Genomic DNA, 25,853 nt, shown 5'->3' with positions numbered 1-25,853 from the left:
TGTGCATACACGATAAGCGGCGTCCCTGGACAAATGAAGGGATAAAAACACACAACAGACACACAGTGCAGAATTTTTTTTTCATTTTTTGTTCCGTTAAGCCTCAATAATTTGGATTTTTCACAACCGTTTAATTGTGTGAATCACGTCAAGGGCTGTTTGCTCGGAGTGTCACATGCCTGGTGGGAGAAGGAGTGAATTCAAACCTCAAGTCACAACAGTTTTGGTTTTCTTTTTTTAAAGCTCACCGTCTCCTCCCCCGCCGGGCTGAGACTTACAGCATGAGAGTAGGCGCCATAGGCCCCAAACTGGATGGTCATGGGACTGAAAATGCCGAGCTGGCCAGCCATCTGGTGCATCCTGCGCAGGGTCCTCTCCTTATCAGTGTCTGCAAATTTGACCACCAGGCTGGACGAGGCACCCTACGTGGACACAGACACATTTGAATGGTTAGTGCAACATACCACTTAACTTCTCCATTAACTGTGGATAGGTCCATGGCAAAATAGGGCAACTCAGGCAAAACTTTTGTGTTTTACAGATTGTACATGTCGCCTCCACTGGTCAAACAGCTAGAGAGCTGGTGTCACTGACAACTTTAGACTGTATAAATAGTTATTCTCTAAAACCATTCAAAAACAAGCCAAATTCAAACATCGTATTTACATGTTTCACTGCAGTGTGTGAGCGTTCCCCATGGTAGATGACAAAATTATGGCTACATAATGTTAACAAATATAGAGCTCAGTTCTATCACTGCAACAACCTTTACACTGAAAGCCTAAACTTCCTAAAAAGGAAAAAAAGAAGAATCCTGTAATTAATTCCTGCCACCTGATGTCCGGTGCATGCTGCATGTCAGCCTTTAGGACCTCACCTTAACCAAGTGAGTCACAGGAATTAAATATAGCCATCATTTAGCCGTCAGTGCTAAATGGATGAGAATGGTGAGCGATATTTGCTTATGTGAACTTTCCAACTCTGCTGTATACACCGGCAGTGAACTGTGATCCTAACCAGATCCCACAGGAGTCCGAGTCCCCCACTGGTGAAGCTCCGCTGAATACAGTACCGGGTAATTAGGTCTGACAAAAGCCTTCGGCATGTGGAGGGCGAAGTATTGACTAATGGGTCTTCCTTATGGCAGATATAGTTCCGTATTGATGTCCGTGCTCCTGAGTTTGCATCCAATTAAATCATTTGAGAGACAGAGACCAGAGTCAGTTCCTCGTGTGACATCCAGGCAAGGAGAGAGGGAGGAAGAGTGTCTGCATGTGAGTGAGGGACAAAGGCATGGGTATAAAGTAAGGGAGAGAAAGGGAGGATGACGAGGCTGCCAGGCAGAGAAAGCAGCCACAGATACTGTCAAAAGGACCAGGCTCCTATTTAATTACAGGCAGTGCATGCTGGGAAAGAGCACGGAGCACCACCAGGACAGAAGGACAGAGACAGCCAGGGGGCAGTCAGGATATGATTAGTAAGATCATAAAAGCAAAGACATGGGGAGAAAAGGACTCCATAATCACAACTTGGAGTCATCTTTCGCAAAATGTCTCATCCTGACAGGGTCAGTACAAATTCAGGCTTTGATTCAGATTTCCATATTTTCTTGGCGTGTAGAAATCCGAAATGTCAGAGAACTGTAGGGGAAACATAGACATAAAAAGATGAGGCTGACCAGAGTGAGTGATGCCGTATGTATCTTTTTCTAGAGCATGTTTCTGCACGTGATTTCGAAGTTGACAAAACTGGACTAAACAACTCTACAGGCCCGAGTTTAAGCTCTAATTACCGCCTGCCAAAGGCGCATTTGTAAAGCGGAGCTATATTCAAACAGAAAATCACAGAAACAAAGAAACGTGTGCCCCACGAAGCTAGATTTTGCAGCTGCACTGTAAGATAGTATTTATTCACCCACTGAACAAACACCGCCTCAGTCCTACTGCTGTAGCTCAGCCTTACTTCATGCTATTTCATAATAATTCATACAAAAAGTGTGTCCTATTTTTGTAAGTGCTTCATGAAATTTTAAACAGGAACAGCTAAGTGATAGTACCACTGAGAGGGCCGTTTGCCAGGGTGGTCCTGTGCCTCGGTTAGTCATAGCTGCTGAAACAAAGACTCCACAATACTCATTACTCAGTTCATTTTATTTTCAGTCTACTTGCAACATCTATTACTTATTTGGTACAATAGCCTCAAGTTAGTCACCATTTCCCCGCTACTTCCTTATAACTCATTAGTTTCCCGTACGAAAAAGATGAATACCCATGCACTAAAATGCTAAAAATAAACAAGATTTTTTTTTTTTTTCCCCCACACCACGCATCCGTATGTCAAAAGTGTCTTATAAACATTCCATTAACACATCTGAGAGAATGTGTTGGCTGCAGATAACTGTGAGAAAGTGGCTAGAATGAAGGCAAACATCAGCCTGGACCCCAGGGACAGTGCGTCTGAGATGGGATCCTATCAGAGCGAGCCAGCACCCCTCCTCAGGCCAGAGGAGACCCATCTGGTGTTGCTCCCTCGCTGCCATTTCAATTAGTTAAATCAATACTCTGACATGGCACCGTTAACGGCACAGTTTTTCCCTTTCTAATTTCATTTCAATCCACCTCCTGACCTTTTTCCGTACTTTCTCAACTTTGCGGGCCACTTGAAGGGACTGGGCTGTTGGATTTAATGAGACTGGCACTGAGCAAACATCCTCCTCCAGCGCTGTTGCTCGAGCCTACCCACATCGCAGGGGCCTGGCATTTAGATTACATTCATTTTCTGCCTTGTGTATCTCTGTATTCTTATATTCATTTAATACCTCATGAAGAATGCATTGTGAGCACTGGGACTCTGAAAGCCTGAGGCGGCCTGTACTCACTGCACCGTGACTCAAGATGAGGCGAGTCTGGCCCGGTCTGGCTTCTCCCCGCAGAGTGCTCCGCTGTAGACGACAGCGCGCGAGGAGACCCACTCTGCGGTGTCTACGCTGAATGGTGCTGGCAGCAGCAGTAAAGCTCTACAACAGGCTCTGCAGGTGTCGTCAGCACTGCCACTCATGTCAGAGACGAGCGTTTCTGACGTTCATAGCATAAAATTCAAAGTATCCCCCTTAAAAAAATACATATATCCTCACCCCTGAACAGGAGATTTTCACCCCGTCACATCTCAAGCAGACAAGATCCGAGGCCTAATCAGAAAAGCAGATTTCAGAGTGTGATCCCTCTCACGGATCAAGAGTTTCTTTCCACGGAAAGAAAGACTGGTATATGGGCAGTTAATGAAGAAACAGGTGGTGGCAAACAACACGGATGCAAAGCAGCCACTCCTCACTGGCTGCAGAAAATCACAAGCTGACAAACAAACAGAATAATAACCTCCACCAGCATGACTCCTATACCTGGAGAGAAAATGAATTTGCCGAATTTGATAAGGGCCAACAGGGAGCCTTCAATTCTGACAGGTACAACTAAGGAATTTGTCACAGGTTCAAAAACTAATCTAATTTCTTGAACAACGCACTTGACTTGTGAAAATCTCCCATATTGGATTTTGTATAGGCCGCAAAATGTGTAGATGGAGAAATACACAACGGTAATTGGGGGATTAGAACTCAACTCGGTGCCAGTGAAATGGCATTACGCTTTTATCTCTGCATTACTGTGATACGAAAATATAGACACTGGTGTTAAGTGTCTGCCAACAGGTAAACAGACTCTCATCTTTCATTCTCTGCTGCTGAGGCTTACAATAATACAGTGAAACAATAAACTCACTGAAGGGAAAACTGTCATATCAAAATATATGTGTGTGTGTGTGTGTGTGTGTGTGTGTGTGTGTGTGTGTGTGTGTGTGTGTGTGTGTGTATTAAGGATCAACCACTAATGTGTTAAGAATCTCCTCTCTCCACTATTCAACAAGGAGCAGCTACTCTCCACAGCTGTGACAGACTTAAAAACTGATATTATCAATTGTGAATCTTCAAAAACTTAATTGAATACACTATAACAAGTGTGTTTGGTAATTGGGTGAACCCCCCTCGGGCCTCATATTCAACTCTCTGAACCTTGCCGCATCTCTGCAAGACTCATGGGAGGACTGTCTCTCATTAGCAGTGGATGGTGCTGTCTTGGTCCACCATTGCTTTCTACCACATACGGCTGCGTCTGCTGAGCAGTGCTGCACCCAACCTAAAGGCAGACCAGACTGCTTTACTTCATAGCACTGTTTTCACTCGGTGACTATACTAAATTCTGTCCATAAATCACAATTTTTACGATACATAAGGAGCGCAGAAACTCGGAACGCTGTGTAGTTTGTCACTTAGAAGGCTGCTGAGATTTTGCAAAAGTTTCCTTACACTGTTTGATGAGCTGTGTGTTGCAGTGACAGTGTTCTCTGGCTTGGTCTTATCTCTCATTAATCCAGAACTATAGTCTCGCTCACACGCACGCTCTTGTTACTGCCAACACCGGCAAACTCCACAGGTCCTGTCAGCCACGCTGTGACACCAAACATGACAATGTCGGCAATTTGCTGGGTGTTGTCTGCCTGCCCCTGGCTTTGCCATTTGAAGTTTTGCCACCTGTGCCTCTGCAGCCTTACAGTAATTTAACAGTTGAACCGGTGAGGGCGCCTGTTCTGTGCTCGATCGCCTTTTAAGTTAATTTCGGAAGCACCTGCAATCTGCAATAAACATCAATTAAAGCTATGACCTGATCTATCAGCACATGCCCTTTGGTGACATCTCTTGCCCTTAAGCTTCATTAAAGCCTCGTTTTTGGGCCAGCGTGTTTTGGTACCGGTGATATTTATGGCGTGTGTGTGTATGTGTATATGTGTGTGCCAGGTAACACAGATGCTGCAGAGAGAACATTAAGAGGGAAAGAGAGACAGAGTGAGATACAATTCTTTGTTCAAGGTTCATCTAGACCTCACAGCTGGCAGCAGGCAGCGAGCGGAACAGCCCACTCTCCGAATCCTGCCTCCTGTTAGTCTGTTGTTGACGACATGTGGCAGTGATATTATCCAAATTAACTGCATCCCCCATCGGTACCAAAGCCTTGGTTGGATACTAATGGCCACCTTGCCTATTAATCTGAGAGGATGTTGGATTTGGAGAGAGGAGGGGAACAGGTGCACGGATACAGGGAGAGAGATATAGATAATATAGATTATTAATGAACTGTTGGATGTCTCCTGATCTGCCCCAGGTCTGTTTGGGGCTCCGTATGTTAACTTGGACAGTTCATCTGCAGCAGACCTCAGGTGACTCAGTGGTCCAGCCTAATGCAACTGTGCCTGGGCTACACAACAAGGAAACGTACACCAAGGGTGCAAGATTAGTCAGCATGAGCCAAATGTCCTGTACAAGAAATCAGAAAAACAGCTTTTTATCAATTATGCTAATCTTCTAGATGTAAACACATTCTGTTAATTGAGCCAACAAGATATTTTGAGGAGAAGATAAATATCCTGGTTATAATCAACTTTCGCTGGCCAGGCCTTTCATAATGTGCCTGATCAGTGCGCAACATGCTTATCCTTTGGCTCGTGGCCCACTGCTTATTAAAATTTGACCCTTGTGGTTTACATCCCAAAAAGTTTGCCGTCTCCTGTACACAGCAGCCGCACACAAAGTTGAACCGACTCTACCACTTATTTCACTCCCTCACTACTTCAATGTGATGCAAAATGAGGCGGCATCAAAAAGATGTGTAAATTACATCTGGCTTCCAGGACACTATCTGGCTGCCAGGAAGCATCCGTAAATATTTATTGCAGAACATCAGTGAAGTGTGTGAAGATGCGAGTGTCTGCCAGAGAGAGAGAGACGGAGAGAGAGAGTGTGTGTGTGTGTGTGTGTGTGCGCTGTTGTGTGTGTCCAGCTGTGGTGTAGTGCTCAACAACCACCCGGCACTTTCAGGGAGATGCCTCGCAATTCATCATTTCTTTTACTTAAGCGTTTCGGGTGGCCTTGTTCCGGCTCGACAGAAGTGTGTCCAATTGATAATGAACTGCTGTTTGACAAGAGTTACGGGCTCAGCGGCCTCATTCTTCAACTAAACAAGTGAGCACCAACTAATGCCGTTCCATGCTTCTGATAACTACTGTATGCGAAACTGGACCAACTTGTCATTACCCACTTTCCACAGTTACTTGTGTACTCGAGGTTAATCCACATTCCACACCACTTCACATCAAGGGAACACTTAAGCGATCCTTACACAGTTCTGTAGCATTGGACATGATGCCTTCCCTCGTTATAGTTTTTTTTTTTTTTTTTTTTTTGGCTTTTAGCATTTTTATTATTTTTAGTCAGATTGTTTTTTAACTTTGTGTTCTTATGTCTATTTGTACTATTTTGGAGTTTTTATTTATTGACTAATGTTACCTTGCTGTTGTTAGCTTTATCCAGCCTCTGGTGTTTTGTCACCTACTAGTTTTTCCACAGTTCTTGCTTCTGTTTTAATGAATGCTCTTGTTTTAATGAATGCTGTTCTTAATTGTAGTGCTTCACAGATTGTTAAATTGCACTGTCTGTCTATGTTGGGGAAGGGGTCGGGGGTTTGGGGGAGGTGCAGGTGGGATAATTGTGTAAAGCAGGGGTCTTCGACAGGGAGTACTGCAGGCGGGGGTCGCAAAATCTTTGATTGATTGGACATTTTGCCCCACAAATTTAAATTTCTTTAAATACATATTAACATGAATCCAACATATTTTAGTAAAGGAATAAATGGAGGCAGAAGACGTTATCTTTCAGTCAGCACTTCCCTCATTCAGCGATACAGGAGCACAGTTTCTCACAGATCATCGCACTAGCTGGGACTTCCCGTTCACAGTAAGCCCCGCCCCCGTCGCTGCTGAGCGACGCTGACTCTGTCAGGTTCCCCACAATTGGCCGAGATCCTGTTCAGTCCCCAGGTGAAATCCCAGACGCACACTGCTGTGTTTATATCAGGTATGTTTATGTTTATGGCAGTTGGCCACCTACTGTTGCACATGTTTGAAATAAAAAAAAATGAAGCTTAATATTGAATGCAAAATGATAACAATGACGTATATTAATAAAATAGCACTAAGCCGAGTTTAATATAAAACACATATAATAGTTAATCTCTCATCAGTTTGGAGTCCTGGGCCTGAAAACGACAAGTATGAAAAGGCCTACAAATAAAGTCTGATTGATTGATTGATTGATGGATTGACTGATTGATTGATTGATTGATTGATTGATTGATTGATTGATTGATTGATTGATTGATTGATTGATTGATTGATTGATTGATTGATGGTCTATATGTGTCAGCATCGCAACCTTGAGATCAAACACATACATTTTCCTTTTCTGTGTTTGTGAAACGAATTAAGCGATTCGTACACAATCTGATATTTGAATCTGAATCTCAGCAGTTAAGGAAGCAAAAGCAGCTTATTAATTTGACCTCACTTTGAAGATCCATCCTAACTCGAGGGCGCCTTTCAATATTATTGACTCTCTTGTTAACCTCCCTTCTAGTCTCTGTAATGAAGCATCCCTTGATAAGTGTTTTCAAGTGTGTTCAATATTTTATATACACAATTGAAAATGGGACCAAACTGTCACTGTTAATCATTTAACAAGGATGAGCTGTTTTCAAGACAAATCTCCCATGTTGCTGAAACAAGCCCTGACTCGTATGAAGGTCTTTAGTTGCCCCACCCCCTTTACCACAGCTAATATAAAACAAATCAATCCAGACCCAGGACAACCTGTCCCCAATCCTTATACACATAAAATAATTCAAATTAAACGTTTGTTGACACATTAAACCCTGACAATGATTCCCAATAGACCCTTAAGACTTTTCAGCAGCTGGGCTAAATTGCTAAATTGCTTATTGAATTTTGGACTAACTGTCAACAGGTGGCCAGAAAGAGGTGTCCAGTAGAGTGGTGTGTCGCTTCCAGACATGTACAATATAGTAAGACAATTGTTAGCCACCATTGTGTTTATAACAGCAAAAACGAGCCAAAGGCGATCTCTGGGTTCACTTTGTGGAGTGTGCTTCATAAAGTACCAGTTCAGCTGATTGAATTCAATCTGAAATACAGTCATTGTCACTTTAAAAGGGAGTAATAGTTATCCTTAAAATATGTAACTGCTCCCCCAAGATTTATACGCTACAATTTTTTTGCTGTTAAAATAAAAACTGAATTTTGAGCATTTCATCAGCGCGCAGGGAGTGACAGTTGAAATGCGCCTAAGAACAAAACCATGCCAACAGTATCATCCCATATAAACCTTGCACTATATATGCACATTTCCTCATTTTTCTATTTCAATCACTGAACTTGTGCGCTCCCTTCAATTTCAACTTTTATAAATAACATTACCATATGCAGTACAATGTCTGCTGAGGGCACATTCAAGAATTCATGTGCAGCGCACAGTAATCATATCTTTATAAGACTGTGAATGTAAACACTCTCTGTCTGCACTCTCTGTCACAAAAAAGTAGTTTGAATAGCAGGAGAAGGAAATGGATATTGAGTGAATAGATAGAGATACGGAGTATGCAGCTGTGCACCTTAAGGTAGCGGATGCTGACTGTGGGAATCGTTTGTGTGAGATAACGCACCAAGATGTGTGTGCGCCCGGGCTGTTGATGTGGTTCGAAAAGAGTCACTGTGGTGACCGCGAATATAAACTGTATACATACATATATATATATATTCTGATATTCAAGTGTATTTTTTTGTCCTGAATGCATGAAATGTTTTTCCTTAGACACAAAAAAGACAAAGACTCTCGGTTTTGAATTTCAAAAAGGAAGTGTGCAACCTGCAGTTGGAGTAGGAGTGTGCATGCGGAAGAGAAATCTTTAAAGGAAGGCTTGGTCAGTGTCTCTTTGCTTTGCAGAAAGTCTTTTTTGTACACTCTAGACCAGTCTACCTCGAAACCTTTATAGAACTGAGACCACAGGCAAAACAGCCGTTATAAATAGATAACCAAGTGACACCCCATTTCTTGGAAAACTTTCTTCAAAACCGCCCACATCAAGTGCGAGGGCAGCTGTTTGTAGCTGCTTTATATTAGAAATGTGACACAATTAATTGTATTGTTACGACGGCACTTGTGTTACTTACAGGCATAGTCTGTCCACCATGCAAGCTGTTGATGGCGGCCTGCGCTTCTGCGTGGCTGGAGAACTTGACAAAGGCACAGCCTGCATACATAAAGAGAGAGAAAAATGGAGGAGAGGGGCACAACATCAGCGAGGAGGCTTTGAATATCAGGGAACAAACACTATTAGTTTCCATTGTTCTCATGTTATCTGGTTTGTAAATATATTCCACCATTTGTGTGTTGAGTGCATAATTCTGAATAAATCAATTTAATTGTAGTGATGGCATTAGATGCTTGGAAGAGCCTGTCCCTTGCCCATTTCTAATTTGACCCCCTCCACTTCAGAGCATGGAGCCAAGGCATTTACTATCCCGACTTGTTTGTGATTATTAATCTGTTTAATATTTACACGTTGTGATTTGTGTGCAGTCACTCATAAAAGAGATTATGATGACAAAGGCATAGTATTATAATCTGCCTATCTAACCGAATCTTTGCTCGCATGTAATTTCAGACGGAGTGGAAGGGGTGGGGGTTTTGCTCAAGGGACATTCAAATCATCTTAAATCTGCTGTGTAGTTAATGCACAAAAGGAAAAGTCAACATAAAAAGTTGGCCAGAAGACAAGGAATAAGGCGGTGGCATCGTTGTGGAGCCTCATTGCATTAACAATTCAAATCGTATTGAAAATAATTCAAGATGAAAATATTGCACAATATGAGTTTTGCGAGCGTGCATATTGTGATCACATGATTAAACAGTGTATCCGTGTGTTTGTAAGGACGGGCGCTAGACTAATATAACAGAAAGAGAAAAAGCTGGTGACCTGAAATGCGGTGGAACTGAAATGTGGTAATTTTCCAAAAGCCATTAAATTAAACAAGAGCTATTTCTCTAAGCTTTATGGTCGTCAGAGACTGCACAGGGTATTCTGTTATGTCCTATTCTTATCCTTGCCTTCAGGTAGCTCATGTGTTAAGTCAAGAGATACCTAATTAACAAACTCGTGGATTAATTCTGCCCACTTCTCATTAATCGAATTGCACCAGTGTCTTAGATCCAGACCGCCTTCTCCTGGGTTCAGTCCCTGGTTTCTTGTGAACTGCTGATACCTATTTAAAATGATCACATATACTTATGCTACACGGCTAAAGGAGTTGCGAAGATTCATTTAATATACGATCACTAATGGGGAGGCTCGGGAGATAGTCTGTGTCTGGCAGCAAGCCATTCACTTCATCTCAAGAGTCAGTTTTGCCTCCTCAACAAACACATTAATAATTGCCTGACAAAATCAGAAAGATTTAACAGAGGGATGTGCTGTATGCGTGCAATCAGCGGAGGGCAATTTCTACCTTTACCTGAGGCTTCGCACTCGCAAGATAAATTGTAAGGAAACTGTTGTGTACGGAAATGAGGTTGGTAATAAATGCAATGCGTTTTCTGTACCGTCAAATGTCCTCAAAGCTCTATAAGATGTACAGAGGCCAACAGATAAGTCAAAGAAGCCTTTGATTCTGTCACAGCATTCTAGCCACCCTTTTACTTCTCTTGAATGTTCCTCGGGGTGGAGGCAAGAAAGGTCTTCATTTGTCCAACTGAAATGTATGGGCCCTCTGTGTACCATTTCACTGCAACTCTGTCTTTGAAGGAACAAACACATTTAACCTTTGTGGCCAAAATAATAAGGTCGCAGGTTGGTCTTGCAAAAGCCTTTTGATTTCGTAAGGTAAGATGAGTGGCTGTTGGTTCCCTAACAAGGCTATCAGATACTGTGCCACGGTCCCAGTGACCCCAGTAACTACACGGCGTGACGTATGGCATCAGCGGCGAAGTTGTGTTGAGCGTACGATGCCCTCGGAACTCTCATCTGAAAAACAATACTGTGGCATTGCTTTTGCTGACCTAAAGGAAAGTTAAGGGACTCAGAGCACAGCATCTGAAAAGAATTGCAAGTGCTACAGCCTCATAAATTATACTGCACATTTGAGTTTTTGAATTTGATGGCTCAAAATGAGTTGGAGGGTGGGGGGAGAGAGAGAGATTGTATGGCTTTCAAGCGAGAGGATCTGCACTGCCTTTTGAATTCCCGGGGTAATAATATGTATGCATGAATTCCATCCCTCTGGATGGGTGACATTTATAACACAACTTAATTATAGACCTAAAAGCCATCTCTCTATTATTCCTGACAATTCTGGGCTCTATTCAACTCTGGCAGCAAGTGTTGCACTTTGAAAGTACTTTGAGGAGCAGCGCCATAGAGAGATGGATGTTAAACTTCTCGGCCTTTTTATTGGGTGAAGAGGGGTGCTGAAAAGCCTCTGAGTAGCATAAATTTACATCAACAGGGGACAAAGACTCAACCATGGAACAGATAGCACTGTCAATTTCAAGGTCTGTCTCATTCAAATTACGGGAACCTCATCCCGAGCGAGGCGGCTGGCAAAATAATTTGCCGTAACATCCCGTAATGATTGCGTGGGACTGTTGCACAGTGACTGATAGCACCAGATACCTATATATGAGACCTTGGCCTGGTGGTGGAATTCACAGTTAACATTGCTCTACAGTTTTTCATTTCAGAGCAGTGAAAGTTGAAGAAAAGGTAATGATCAAGTCAGTGATAATAGAGACAAATACCACAGTGGGAGACGTATGGTATATGAAGAGAGAGAAAGGGGAAGGGGGTGGGGGTGGGGTGGGGGTGCAGTGCAGGAGAGTGAAAAGGAGTGAAAGTGCGAATGAGGGAGAAAACTAGCTCCTGTCTGACACACCAGCACCGGCCTTATTTCATTTTATGTGCTGTCAATCAGCTTGAGGCATCTGAGCAGACAGGAAGAGAGGGAGCCAGATAGCAAGGGGGAGACAGAAAGAGAGGAAACAAGCCGGGGAGAAAGAAAGGTACTGGGCTGGTGGGGCGACAGAGCAATAGACCTGGGATTAACAGTGAGAGGAACAGATGTAGACGCAGATAGGTGTGTGGTTCGGTATAGCCGGGCTTTTTCTTTGATATACTCAGAAGGCTTTGCAAGATTGCACATTATCAACCCCTCCCTTCCCTTCCCACACATCCCTCTCGCACATTCAGAGGCCTCATACAGAAGAATAAATCACAGTCAACAGAGAGAAAAGAAGGTAAAGGTTCAGAGGAATATCACTGGCATCATCGCTCCAAATGTGGCTGCGAGACACGGAGCCATCGGAGGATGATTAGGAGCTTTTCGCGCTCTCAGAACAATCCCACCTGCATCGCCCGTTTCACAGCCATCTTTAATTTGACCACGCTCTACTAACCAAATAGCACATAAGCCACAGACAAGAATGCATAAGCTGTTCCTGAATGCAGGCAAATCTGCCGCACGCTGAGTGACAGCAGCAAAACCCAGAGCCTGGCCGCTTTATTTACAGTAGGACATTATCGTCCAATGGCGTCTCTGGGGAGGGATGATGGGAATGTGGGAAACAAACATGATTACACCTCTCCGCTTTTCAGATAACAGGAAGAGAGGGAGGAGGGGGAGGAGAGGAGGAGAGCAGGAAAACGAGGTGTTGTGTGATGTATTTGTTGAGTACAAGCCCGTGGTGAGAGGAGCTGCCTTGATGAAGAGACAACATGAGGAGTTTGGTGAGGAAAGAAAAGAGTGGGGGGGAAGAGAGAGAAGAGTGAGAACAGAACAGGGAAAGGAAACACAAAAAGTAGTGAGAAAAGGGAAGTGGGAGGAAGGAGGTGTCGAAGCGCGGTGAAAATAAGGATGAAAGAAATCCAAGCGCGACACCTGAGAGGCAGTGGAAAGACACAATAGCTGAAGGGGAGGTTGAGTTAGTCAGAAGAGCAGAGTGGATCACAGGCGATGTCGATGAGTGCACCGCAGGTGACGCATGGCTCTAAAAATGTATACACCAGAAAGAGAAAGAGGAAGCACGCATGTAGACAGGACGAGGGATTAAGAGGGATAGGCGGTGGGACGGGAGGGGGCAAAGAGTGGGAGGTGTGTGGGCTCTGACCCTTACTGGCCCCATCAGGCCCTCGCAGGACGGTGCACTCCTCGATCTGGCCGAAGGTCTCAAACAGCCGCCGAACATCGTCCTCGCTCTGCTGCTTACCGAGCATCCCCACAAACAGCTTCCTGTCTTCTGGATAGGAAGAGAGAAAGGGGAAGGAAGAGGGACGAGGGAGGGTGGAGGAGAGGAGAGGAGAGAACAGAGAAAGGCTACAGCTGATGGCACCGTTCTGCAGAGCTGAGAGGAACTTGTGCAACTCAAACCCCGCCCCTCCCTTCCCCCTTTTATCAGCAGTCTGCTGTGTTGCTGCTGCTGTTATTGTTGTTGTTGTTGTTGTTGTTGTTGATCTTACTGTTATGTGGTGTGCCACCCCACCCTGGTATGAGGGAGATGTATTCCTATATCCAGTGAGCTATTCAAGACTGCCACGGTGATGTTTGATACAGAGGATGTTCGGAGCGCTGTGGATTTCAGGTAAAGGTAGAAAGAGAGAGCACGGATGTTTTGCTCCGGTAGACAAACCGTTAGATCACCTGGTTGCTCAAGTCCCAAAGTTGAATGGGAACACGGAGCACGAACATGCTATTACATTTTCCTCATCACCAAAGCAGTAGGGATCATAATATGCAAGAGTAAAATCCACGTCAAGGTGGGCAATGAATAATATCTGGGGCGTTGAAGATCTTCTGACAATCGCAGCATTTTCTGTGCAACGACAAATGTGACATAAGAAACAAAACTGAGCGGCGTCTATACTTTCTGATCTGCTCTGCTGTCTGTTGACAGCGGTATGCAAAATATGTTGAATGGAGGAAAAGTTTAAGGCACTCACATTTCTTTAGTGTTAATGACTGTGGAAAATGTTACCTGGTTGTCTGGCAACAAATCCTTTGATTCGAGTTAGAAAAAAATGAACATGATGCAGGATGCAGTGCCGGCTCCCAAGAAATAGTGGATGGGACTTTTCAGACTTAAGTTTTATGGTTTTTATATTTCTTCTTTGTGCATAGCTATTGGCCTAAAGTTTGTAGATTTGTCACTTTTGAACTCCAACTGTTACAAATCACACTGAGAATTTGCCTCATCCACTAAACAGTTTGTCCTCTTAACATTTTGTGCTCTTTATGGTCCAAAAGTTCTTTTTTTCTTCAACCATATGATGCAAATTAGTGGCTGTGGAAAATACTGCCAATGTTTTAGCCATAAATGCTACAAGGACTAGTTTGCATGCCTCGCAGCAAAGGTGATACATAAATCACTGACTCAAGCTTTCTGTTGGCTATTGTGGTATATTTAAGCTAGTTTACTTCTCACTATTATAAATCACGAACCTTTTTTGTTCCAGCTGTAAAACGGAGATTTGACGTCTTAAATGGTTTGAGCCCTGGAATAAAATTTTCTACCCTACATTAAGTCTGAAGGACGACTCCAACTACTCCTTTATGTCCTAGTTGCTGCCTGAGCTCCAGAAGGGGGAGCTCAAACTCAGATGTATGGTCTCCATACCCCTAACTTTTTGGCCAGTCACAAAGCCGGATTCCTCTAATTAATCTTCCCGGTGCCCTGGCATTAGACAGAGCATTCATCTTCTTTACATCTTTTACATTATGCATCCCCTATTTCGCTGTGTTGTGGAATGAAATGGCTACTAGCAAGAACCTATCGCCAGAACTGATGGAAAGTGGCAGGAAGAGGAAGAAGGGTTTATTGGAAATGACACTGTTGATCTTCACTGTGAGTCATTTGACTGGTGGGGAGCGGGCGAGGAGCGGGCGAGGAGCGGAGGGCGAGAGCATCACCTGGGCCTCGACAGATGTGACGCCTCCTGTACCTGCCAGGCCCCATTAGACGCAGCTGTTCTAAAAATAAACCACCAGGGCTTCCTTCTTGCGGCGGGGAAATCGGATCCTGTTCCATTCCTGTAAAGTTCAAATGAGACACGTGCCTGCTACCCGCTTGGCCACACAAATGAGCACCTGCATAATCAATAAGGCCACGCTGCCTGGCCTCCGCTGCTGATGTTGTAGCTGTGGTGTCAGTCCGTGCTCCTGTAGTCACGCCTCACACAGCAGGATTTCGTAAACCCACTAGCTGTGGGTGATACTACTGCTCATTACCGTCCCCCCTGTTGGTGCTCCAGGGTTGGAAGAACGAGGAAGAACCCTGAGGAGATCACCGCATCCACTTATATCAGCTGGGATTTAGCAAAAACTGACAGGGGGGCAGCCATCTAGCTAGATATGAGATGTCGGTGGAGAAGCTGGTAAGTCGTTCATGACCAGGTGGTAGACACAAATAATCCTGACCCCTTGTCCATGGCGCCAGAGGTGAAGTGATGCAACAGCCCACCCAGACTACATGTGACTTTGCTATGACTGCCTCCTCCATCTTTCAGGTTTTCACTGAGGTGTCACTGTTACAACTTAAATGGGCAGAGTGCAGTTTTACAGGCCTCCTGCAGTGTGTTAATGTTTTGGGACAAAAGTCTCATCTCGGTCCTGGCCCGAGGAGATCTAATGGCGGTTTTACAAGGCTAATTAACAAGCCATGAGCGAGGTAATGAACTTTCCAAATGTGCTGGCAAACGCAAAAATAAATTACACCCCAGTGAAGGCATTAAAGGAAGTGTGAGTGTACTTCTGAGCCTTCCTTTGGGAGGGCCACAATGAGAAAATGAATTTGGAGCTGCTATCTTTTCATTGCCTGACCTAAGAGTGTCTCAGTCGGCCCGCTGCATGCCCTGGCCAGCGTATAGATTGCTATTAATTAGTCCACTTTGCACCTGTCTCCAAAGCAGCTCTTATTGGATTTCACAAGTTCCCACTCATCTCCTATGGCCACTCACAAGCATTAAATTGGCATTTTATGAATATGAATAAATATCCTGTAATGCACCCTCTGCACGAGGAGATGATTCCATGACTCCAAACGAGTCCAAACTATTATTCATTAAAAGAGAGGAGTGGAGGGTCGGGAGGAAAAAAAGGACACTCTTGTCTAGTACAGCCATGTATTTGCATTAAGAGGGGTGAGGACCTTCCTATGGACCTGACTGAGGATACAGAAGTATGACAAAACTGATTGAGCTGACGGTGTGACCTCTTTGTACTTATCTCTCATTGAGAGGAGCTCATCTTATCCTCCTAACGGAGCCACACAGCTGGAGAACATTTGAGCTCTACAGCACTTCCCTGCTCTCCTCTGAAGAGACCTTTTCAATGTGCTCTTTAAACAGTGGCACTATTTTAAAATAATAATAATAATATGTGTGTATGTGTGCGTGTGCGCGTGCGTGTGCGTGTGCGTGTGCGTGTGGTAGTTGTGAAGCCTGACTGCATCATTTGTGTCCTCAAGCAGTGCTTAATCAGTAATCAGTAATATATGGAGTTTTCCTGTTTGTATGTCTATAAAATGAAATTGCATATTCAAAGACTATGTTCACAAGCTTTCATATTGCTCTTTGAAAAGATGCATCCATATTTTCTATAAACAGTGGCCAGTGCAAATTCACTCACACACACACACACACAGCCATCCATTTCCTTTTTTTTTTTTTTTTTTATTTCCCCCCAGTGGCTCATTTCCTGACTGAAGGTGGAAGCAATTGTGTGGAAAATGGTTCCATGTCAGTCTCCAGCCATGTCCAAACTGAGGTGACATGTGGACAGCTCTGTTTTATGAATGCAAATAAAAAAGGAGATCAACAAAGTTATCAAAACACTACTGACATCTGACAATTGCTTGTCTCGGGAAGCCTTTTCATTTCGGCGCCCGGTATATTAAAAATTAATGGATTTTGCACAGACGCCATATGCTGTCAAGATTGATGCTTCTCTCTCAGGAATAAAGTGCTACTTGTGTTAAAGGCTGCGGTGTATGCATATAGATTGTGCTTTTCTTTTCCTCTCTTCTGCTTTTGTCTCTCCGTTGCTCTCTACGTACCCTCCTCTTTACCCTTTATTGTCATCTCTCACCTTTTACTGTCTCTCCAGGCAAAGAATGTGTTGCTGTGAAGTCTACTTTTCAAAAGTTTCTGCTTTTGTTTGCCAATACCGGGAATATTCTCTTTAAAGAATTACTCTCCTGCTCTTGTGTCTTGGTAAATATTTTTTTTCTTCTTCTTACTGCCCGCTGGCAGTTAAGACAGGGAAGCTTGGTAGTAGTAAGTGTTCAGAAAGCTTGGACAGCTGCATCCAACGATAAAAGATGCATGCTAGTCCGCTGGGTGCATTTCAAATGCAGAGTAATGTTCCAGGCAGCACAACAAAGAAGTTGTGCTTCTTATGGACTCATTAGGAAAGCCTGACGCTGGTACACTGCTGCCTGGAAGGCCCACCACCAGACACGCTTGCACATGTAGGCGTACAGGCTGGGTGCACAAACTGTTTGGAACTGCTCCTGCTGCTGTTGTGGGGAGGCTATAGGAAGCTGGCTAGAAAAGGTGCCATTAACTTGAGTTTTTTAGATAGCGCGCATTAAATATTTAAGCATCATAGAAGAAAAAAAATCCTTAATAGCCACCTTTTGGATACATTTTATCTTGTAAAAAGCACTTTTGTTGTGCAGTGTTATTCTAACTGTGTAAATCTCAAGGTAATAATACTTAGACCACGGCAGCACCACGCAACAGACTGAATTACCCTTACTCAGTAACTTTGGGGAGTAATTCATTTCATACAAGCCTTAATTAGTTGTACAAATTTAATGCCACTCAGCGCCCTTTTTTAGTAGATGCATGGATAGATTATCATTATTTTCCTCGCAAAATAAATAGCACAGCAACAGTTAATTAATGGATTAATAATTTCTCTTACAAGCAATCACTGATAGTAAATTACAGTTAATTATCAGTAAAACTAAGGGAGTTAGGGGAGTTAATAATCGCAAATGAATTAGTCACAACATTAAGAAAGTATAAGCCAAAGGAAGAACAAGGTCCTGAATCAGGAAACAGAATACCGCCCCACACTTCTAGAATCTGAATTTCCCCTCGGGATGGGATAGATTGACATGAGAATCATGCCGCAAGTTTCATTTTTTGACGTGAATAAGTAGAGCAAAGAGGGCCTTTGTCAAGGGATGGACACATACATGGACCAGAGAAAAAACAACACAGAGATGTATGGAAGCATAAACATGTTTCATGTGCAATAGAAATATGTCCTCACTTGTGTGCAGCACAAATCGACCTATATCTTTTGTACTTTTTTACTTAAACTGGTAATTTTTTTTTGTTTGTTTGTTTTTTAAACCTTTATATCATGCGTCCCTATATAAATACATTGCAAATAGACTGGAGGATAAAGGTAATCTTTCAAAGCGATGGTTCCTAGTCAGCTAGATTCGCTGACGAGGAAACATTTCTAATTTGTTTTAGAGGGCTGGACTTACTCATATTACAAATATTGGCCTTTGGCATTAATGTCATTGTTTTGAGCTAATTTCTTCAGAGTCCATGTACTAGGACCAGTAACACTGCAGAGTAGGATGCTGATTTTCACCAACATTAGCAGCACAGCTACTCTTTTACATTGATTTAATCTAATTTTAATAATGACAAGTACTACTTGATGAAGTACAGTGGACTACTGAATAATTCTGTGGTTGTGCACCTGCTCAGCTGTTTTCCTGTGACTGGTCTTTCCTTTTGATGTGAAGCCTAAAATCCCACAGTCATTCAGTAATGTGTTTTGGCTGCTGTTACTTTAGTTGGCCTTCACTGTACAGAAAGAAATGTACTCTCTTCTACTGAGAATGGGCAGTTTCAGCTGTCTAAATTTGTAAGCAGGATTGGAGACATCAGGAGTTGTTAGTTAGGTAGCCAGTCCAATCGTTGAACACATGTAAGGTGGAAACCTGAAGCCCGCATTGCAGATAACACTGAAAAAGGGTTTCTGTGATGTAGGAAACATCTTGTATCCATTAGTTAAATATATGAAATGCATGCTTATAGATTTGGGATTATTCATTTATTTATTTTCGAGAGGAAGGTTGTATTTTTAAAAACTTCTCACCGGGTAATTGAACTTGGAAAACCATATTGAACACAGATTTTTACATATCTTCCAACATGCCTTGAGGGGATGTTCAATAAGTCAGTGTCGGTACGTTCAGTTCACATGCACTGCTTAAGTTGTAAAAAGTGTAAAGTATTGCGGCGAAAAGTGAGCTAACTGTGAAACAACTTGTGTAACGTGTCTGTCGAGCTGCATTTCTCAGCTCCCAAAAGCCTTCCCTTCATCTACTTAATAAGCCCCATTCTACCCCTAACTTGTGTTTAGTTCCTGCCCAGCTAACAGAAGTAATTAGACCCCATCCCGGTGAAAATAATGCGCAACCGCACGCTAAACCTTTCTGCTGCTGGTCCCTATCTGATGTATGCAAGTGGATTATCCAGTATAGTGGGGTGGTAAATGGAATAATCAGAGGAGAACAAACATTCAAATTGTCAGTGTGTCAGGCATGATGAGAGGATACAGGCTTTGTGTTTGTTAATGCATCACTCATACCACAAGAGCTGTCACATTCATTTTTTCCAGCAGAGTGAGAGGGGAGCTTTAAACCTTGTGGTAGGCATGATCCAAAAAAACAGAGCAGCCGAGAAGAATGTGACGATTCTGGTCCAGTCGAAGAGCTTCAATTATTACACTGCAACGATCACCGTTCGAAATCCCTGCATTTCCTTGTGTGCGGCGTGCATCGAGGTATTTCTTCGCACGCGCATATCAACCACCTCCACGATTCTTCTTGACTTTTCTGAGTTGTGCACAATCGTGTCCAGGGGCACAGAGAGATCTTTTGGCTTCATTTGCATGTAAAGTGGTGCGCTCTCCTCTGTGGGCGTGAGGTGCCTCCAGACAGCCCCTCCCCCGCGGCCTGCCACACCGAACCAGCCAGCAGCCCTCACTCTTCCCTACCTGCTGGGGTGGGGCATGACAGCACAGTGAGCAACATCTTAAGGTCCTGTCAATCTCTCCACTTCCCAACTGAGGTCAGCCTTCTGAAGAGCAGCAGGTTGGCAGCGACATACACGACCCATTCACAAAGACTCCCCTCCGCCAGACAGACAAAAGGCGTGGACAAGATATTAAAAAGCCTCACACGGGGCTGCTGAGTATCAAATATGGTGACTGCAATGCTCCCGGCACTGTATAAGCAATCCAATAAAACAAAGGTATGGGGAGCTAATAAACAAGCAGGGTAAGAAGACTGTGTAGACAAATGTGCCATGAGTGGCACATTGCGAAAAAGTCGATGTTGATGGAGGTTGCTGGGCATTTCGGGAGAGCGTCGAAACCATCTTATCAGAGTTTATCAGAATAAAAGGAGAGGGTGTTGCTGGCTGACCCATCATCTTTCTTCTCATCAGTGTGGGTTCTAGTCTCACAGCAGTGGCTAGAAGAGTGGGACCCAGCTCCAAGATTGTGTTTAGATAATGGCCATCTCCAATCATAGATAATCTGGCCCCATCTTTTCTTCACAGACACAGCGGCAGACAAGGTCAGGGGGAAAAAGATTCCTGGCGAGGCGAGGCGGAGATAGGGATGGGGCGGCTCTGAGATGATTTACTGCTGAGATTCACTCAGCTGCCTCCATCACCCTCCGTTAACTTTCTCATCCTGTCGTCTCTTCCCCTCTCGCTCTTTTTGTCTTCCATCTCTCACTCTCTCGCATTCCTCCATGGGCCTTGTACTGAATCCCCACTTCTCTCTCTATCACTTGCTTCATCTCCCCCTTTGCACGGCAGTACCAAGAAACAGGGAGAAACAGAAAGAAAAGGAGGCAGCAGGGAAAGACTGAGAGATGTCTACTTTCCCCTCATTTTGTCATGTTTTAGACTGAAGCAAACTGCTCGGGATTCAAGTGGAAATATAGCAGTGGCTGTTCTTCCGGTGACCATAGAGCAATGAGAGAAAGACTTACGTCTCCACTGTGTCTCCGTATCTCAAAATCATGGACTGATGGTGCAGAATTGTGCAGAGAATCTCCTGTTAGGTACAGTGGATGTGGAATTTGTGGAGATGAGGCCAGGTGACACAAGGGACAAAAATAGATTTAAAGGCTGTGAAGCTCCCCTCCCATGCACTGTTCTTTCTCGAAAATCCAAGGGGAAAAAAATAAAGAAAGACATGAGTCATTGTAATAGACAGCCAGAGAATCAGCGCTGTGATCCGCAATGGCAGTGGAGTGGCAAGAATTTGTGTCGCTGACACCGCCCCGCGCTCCCACCCCCCAAGTCATTTTCTGAGCGCTGGTTTTACTTCTCCTCCTGACATTCCCATATCCCCTGAGAGAGGACGTCTCTCAGGGACACGGTGAACAAAAGAGGGGCTACTGGAGTCTCCATATGGAGTAATGGGCCCTAATGCCTGCACAGGCACGTAATCGAGACCCCTGCACAAGTTCCCATGACAGATAATTGCTGATGTCTTGGTGGTGATAAATGTGACTCCATTCTAGAGGTGCAAATGTCCTGGTTCAGCCCTGGCTTTGACAGTATAGAGGCCCCACTGGGATTGGTATGCCTGACTAGTTCTCAACCTTCCACAGATGAATCCCTCGCTGCTTTCTCTCCTTTAGTCGGCCCTGGCTGGGCTGTCTATTTTCCTTTAACCACAAGCCTTCATAGTAAATCTCATTTCATTGTCAGCCGCGACTGTGGTTTACTTCCCTGGCCTGTCTGCTGACTTCCTGTTGCCATTAACGCTCAATATCTCTGTTGGGGCTTGTCTGCTTGGTCTTATTTCATTCTGTGCTGTGTCCTATCCTGTCCTCCTATATAGAAAGTTCAACTGACAGACTAGCAGGGGCTGTGCCAGCGTAAGAGCCCTCTGTATTTCATTCACACTGCCTGTTCATCTCCCTTCTCTTTCTGCCGAAAAAAGGGGTAGTAATTGATATTGGGACCCATCCATCCTCCCCTCTTAAGCCCAGAGATCCAATTTATCTTGGTGAGAATACCGATTGGCTCAGTCCCAGGCCTTGTCGGTCAGACTTTGCCTGTTTTTAGATGGCCGTTAATTAAAGTGCCGCCATGACAAAAATAAGATCTACATGGGGGTGTGTGTGGCAATAGAAATGGGCCATCTGATTCACACTTGACCACATAAATCAGCGAAGTGGCTCAGTCTAATCTGACCTAGGCAGCCTAAATCACCACTCTGAAATGAAAGCGCGGGGCCGACACAGACCGGTCCAATTAGATCCAATTCAACCCATGTAAATCTTTAACTGGCTTAATCTGCATTAACCTCGGTGATGGTAGTCACAAATGGCTTCAGAATGATCTAGTCAATCACCATGTCAGTAAAACTACAGGCAGAGGGAGGAAGCTGCGCAAGAGAGTCAACACAATGTCAGATCAGATTTGCATGTTTTAATGTCACGATTCGTGCTCCAACAGATGGGTTTACTTTTTAAAACAGAAGGCAGACACAGTATGTCCGTGGCGTTCAGCTGGAAGTCTCACATCACATGGTGAATCACACTGAAGCTGACTAAATTCCCGTTCAGATGGTCCACGTCTGTCTAATCATGTGACAGTGTTTATGAGGCAGATAGGAAGATAGGCAGGTAAGTAGACGGGTAAGTTGGAAGGAAAATTGGAAGGAAAGGCAACGTAGAGCTTTTGATTGAATAGTGAACTGACTGCGCAAATTGATAGTGTCTCTTCCCAAGTAGTAGCTTTATAAGTTTATGTATTTGCGCTTATCTGTGTATGTTTGAGGTGTATTCCCCTCTTATCTGTACACAGACTTCACGATGGCTCTGTGGGAATCGGGGGGTGGAGACTCTCCTCTCCCCATTCATTTCCTTTCCTTCTCTCCCCCTTTTATTTCTCTCCACTTTCTCTCCATGGCTCTCTGTCTTGTCTTTGAACTGCTCCCAGTGACTGTGAACCTGAGACAGCCCCTCTGCTGGCACAGATGGGAAGTCAATAGAAGCAAGTGACCTATATTACGGGCTACTCTACTAACTCCCAGTGTGTCTCAAGTGAGAGCAGAATATTAAGGATTACGTGAGCGCTGCTCCAGTGTATTTGTGTGTTTGTGTGTGTGTTTTAAGCGGTGTGTGCAACAGAGACCAGGAGAAGGTTAATTACCTCCTCGTCCTTCGCTGTCGGCTGGCTTCACCTGGATGGGCCGGTTCATCTGGGGAGAGGGAGAGGGAGAGGGAGAGAGGGAGAGAGAAGGGAAATCCCAGGTTAGCTGGAAACAATAGGAACGACTGCTACAATATGTGAAGTGGGATGAGAAAACGCAAAATGCGGCTGTGTTCCCGGTGTTAATGTCTCGAGTTTGTCTTGTTTTGTGAGCTAAACACAAATATCAAACAGCGGTGATGCCGTGAAAAGAGATAAATCTGTGCAGTACTCCATGCCAGCGTGTTTAATTAATCCAGGGCACTGCCTCTAGAGATGCCTGAATTCCCCTCACAGTTCAGCAGAATTAGCACTTTTCAATGACGGAGCCACACTGGGTGTCAGATGGCACTTGGAGATTAATGCCATTACATCAGCCACTCCCAGACCCACTGGGAGAGGTCCTTCTGGCTGGCCCTTGCTCTTCCTGTCCCGTCCTGGCTCCAGACTCCCAGTCACCAGCTATATCCTGCTCATCCCTGACCCTCAGCAATCCCTCTTACTCCCTACCTACCCAGAAGCAATTTTGCAACTCATGACCAATATGCTCCTGGTCTGGTCGGCCAACTCCACCCTGCTCCAGCCCCCTCCTTCTCTTGGAAGCTTTAGAAAGCAGCTGAACAGTGTAGCTATGAAACAGTTTGTGAAAGGTTAACAGTAGGGAATGGATAAACAATCTTTGTAGATCTATTTCATAGTGATGTGAAAGCAAAATGTTGCCAAGCTAACTATAAAAAAAACAACACAAAAAGCCTTTTTAAAACTGCCTGCCGTGAATAAAACTCCTCTGGTTCTTTCTCCCCGGTGTTTGAATGGGAAAATAGATAAACACTATAGTATTTATCTAACACTTTTTCTTTGAAAAGGGAATACTATCCCCTCTTTTCCTTCCTGAAAATAGTGTTTTGTTTACAGCCACACTCAAAGACCCTTGCTTATTGAGGGTACGTATACTGGCATTGTGTTTTATATTTGGCATTGTGTTTTTCTGACTTCAGTTGGGAGTGGGCTTATCTTTCTAACTAGGCCATGTGGACAGGTCCAACATGCGAGTGCCAGTGAATGGCACGCAGTACTGCCCACTCAGATCAGTCAGCTAGAGCAGCACAGTGGGTGTTGGGCCCTCAGGCAACGCAGCACTTGACAGCAGTTGACATGAGCTCAGACGATGGCTAAATATAGAGCTCAGAATGGTGGACATGTATAGACAAGCATATACATCATGACACCCTGGGGACGTAATATACTTTCATAGCAATGTGCTGTGACACTGGAACAAAGCTTAGCGAGGTGACAGATGCATCACAGAGAAAAGAATTAAGGCAAGGAATACTGTAAGTCTTCAAAATTGACATCCAAGTTAGAAATATTCACATTGTAATGTGAAAGGATCGGTTACAGTTTCAGTAATCACCCTGCCCATATGACCAGGAGTACAATGCTCCGAGATGTAGACTTCCCCCATGTGTGACAATACGAGGCGTCTGTGAAACAAACTCTGACCAGTTGACTCCCTGTCGGTCACTCTGTATAAACATCATCATAAACTCAACTGCACTATTCTAACATAGTTCACATGTCCATCAGCACTCCTTAAACTGCACTAAAAGTAAAGAGATGCTTGTTCCCTTTTCACTGAATACAAACCACAGGAGATGATATATGTTGTGTGATATGATACGCTTGGATCTGTTGAGGTATCTTTCTGAGGACCTGTTTTTAGTTTTACAACATCAGAGTGAAGAACTTTGTGCATAGTGAGGACATGTTGGCCGGGACTCACTTCTTTACAAGGCTGCTTGAGGGTTAAGACTCGGTTTTGAGGTAAAAAATTACAATTGGGCTAGGATTAGACACTTAGTTGAAATGGCTAGGGAATGCATTATGTTAATAAAAGTCTCCACAAAGACGGTCATGGAAACATGCATGTGCGTTTGTGTGCATGTGGTCTGGAAGGAAGTGTATGCATGTAAAGTATGAAAAAGAAGGAAAAGAGATAAAAGAAAAAAATCAAATAATTGGGTGGAAAAGAGTATAAAAGAATAAAGAAGCTGCTTTCAATCCTGGCAAAAAAAATGTCAGAGAGAGAAAGCATTATTAACTTGAAGGATTATCCAGGTGTTTCAGATGTTTCAGCTTAATCTGTTGGAGGCTAAATCATTCAGACTGTGAGGATGGAGTGAATATGGAATTATGCAATTTTGTTTTTATACAATGCATTCGAGGACTAAAGGAGCTTGTATAACCACCAACTTTCTAAGACCTCAAACAGACAACAGTTTCATAGTATTGTTTCTTGCTCCATAACAGCATTTTGTACATAATATGTTTTCGTGTGAGTCAAACATGAAGTTCAGAGAGGGTGTAGCATCAATGTAAGTCAGTCTGCTGTAGATAGAGTTAAGGTCAGTTGGAGGATTGTAAGCGCTAAGTTCAGGTGTGCAGTTTGTTCATTTTGAAAGTGTCTGTGTGCGTCTTGATAGAAGCTCAGGTTGGGGACAGAGCTGGTCTCACATAAGAGGTTTAGGGTAGTCAGAAGTCCCTAGATCCCTGTCCAGTGATCAGTCAGCTTCCAGGCCTTAAACGGCAGTGACTGGTCAG

At 43.9% G+C, this 25,853-nt stretch overlaps 1 protein-coding gene across 16 annotated transcripts in view; it reads right to left on the bottom strand.

Moving 5' to 3' along the window:
* The window catches only part of celf6 (CUGBP Elav-like family member 6), a 141,945-nt gene that overhangs the window by 29,551 nt on the left and 86,541 nt on the right, over positions 1 to 25,853 (bottom strand). For 5 of the 16 annotated variants that reach the window (XR_007112512.1, XM_047581686.1, XM_047581684.1 and 2 more), the window contains exons 3-6: positions 23,214 to 23,262; positions 13,115 to 13,243; positions 9,127 to 9,206; positions 249 to 422 (exon numbers count right to left, since the gene is read on the bottom strand). Coding sequence is in view for 15 of the 16 variants with exons in the window: in XM_047581686.1 (XP_047437642.1) it covers positions 249 to 422; positions 9,127 to 9,206; positions 13,115 to 13,243; positions 23,214 to 23,262 (432 nt within the window). In the remaining variant the exon portion in view is untranslated. The remainder of the gene's footprint in view (positions 1 to 248; positions 423 to 9,126; positions 9,207 to 13,114; positions 13,244 to 23,213; positions 23,263 to 25,853) is intronic. The other 11 variants (XM_047581689.1, XM_047581688.1, XM_047581697.1 and 8 more) reach the window with 5 other exon arrangements.

The sequence above is a fragment of the Mugil cephalus genome, chromosome 3, assembly GCF_022458985.1.
Source record: "Mugil cephalus isolate CIBA_MC_2020 chromosome 3, CIBA_Mcephalus_1.1, whole genome shotgun sequence".
NCBI classification, from domain to species: Eukaryota; Metazoa; Chordata; class Actinopteri; order Mugiliformes; family Mugilidae; genus Mugil; species Mugil cephalus.
Note: the sequence above shows the minus strand (reverse complement) of the source record. Positions and strands in the feature narration are given on the sequence as shown.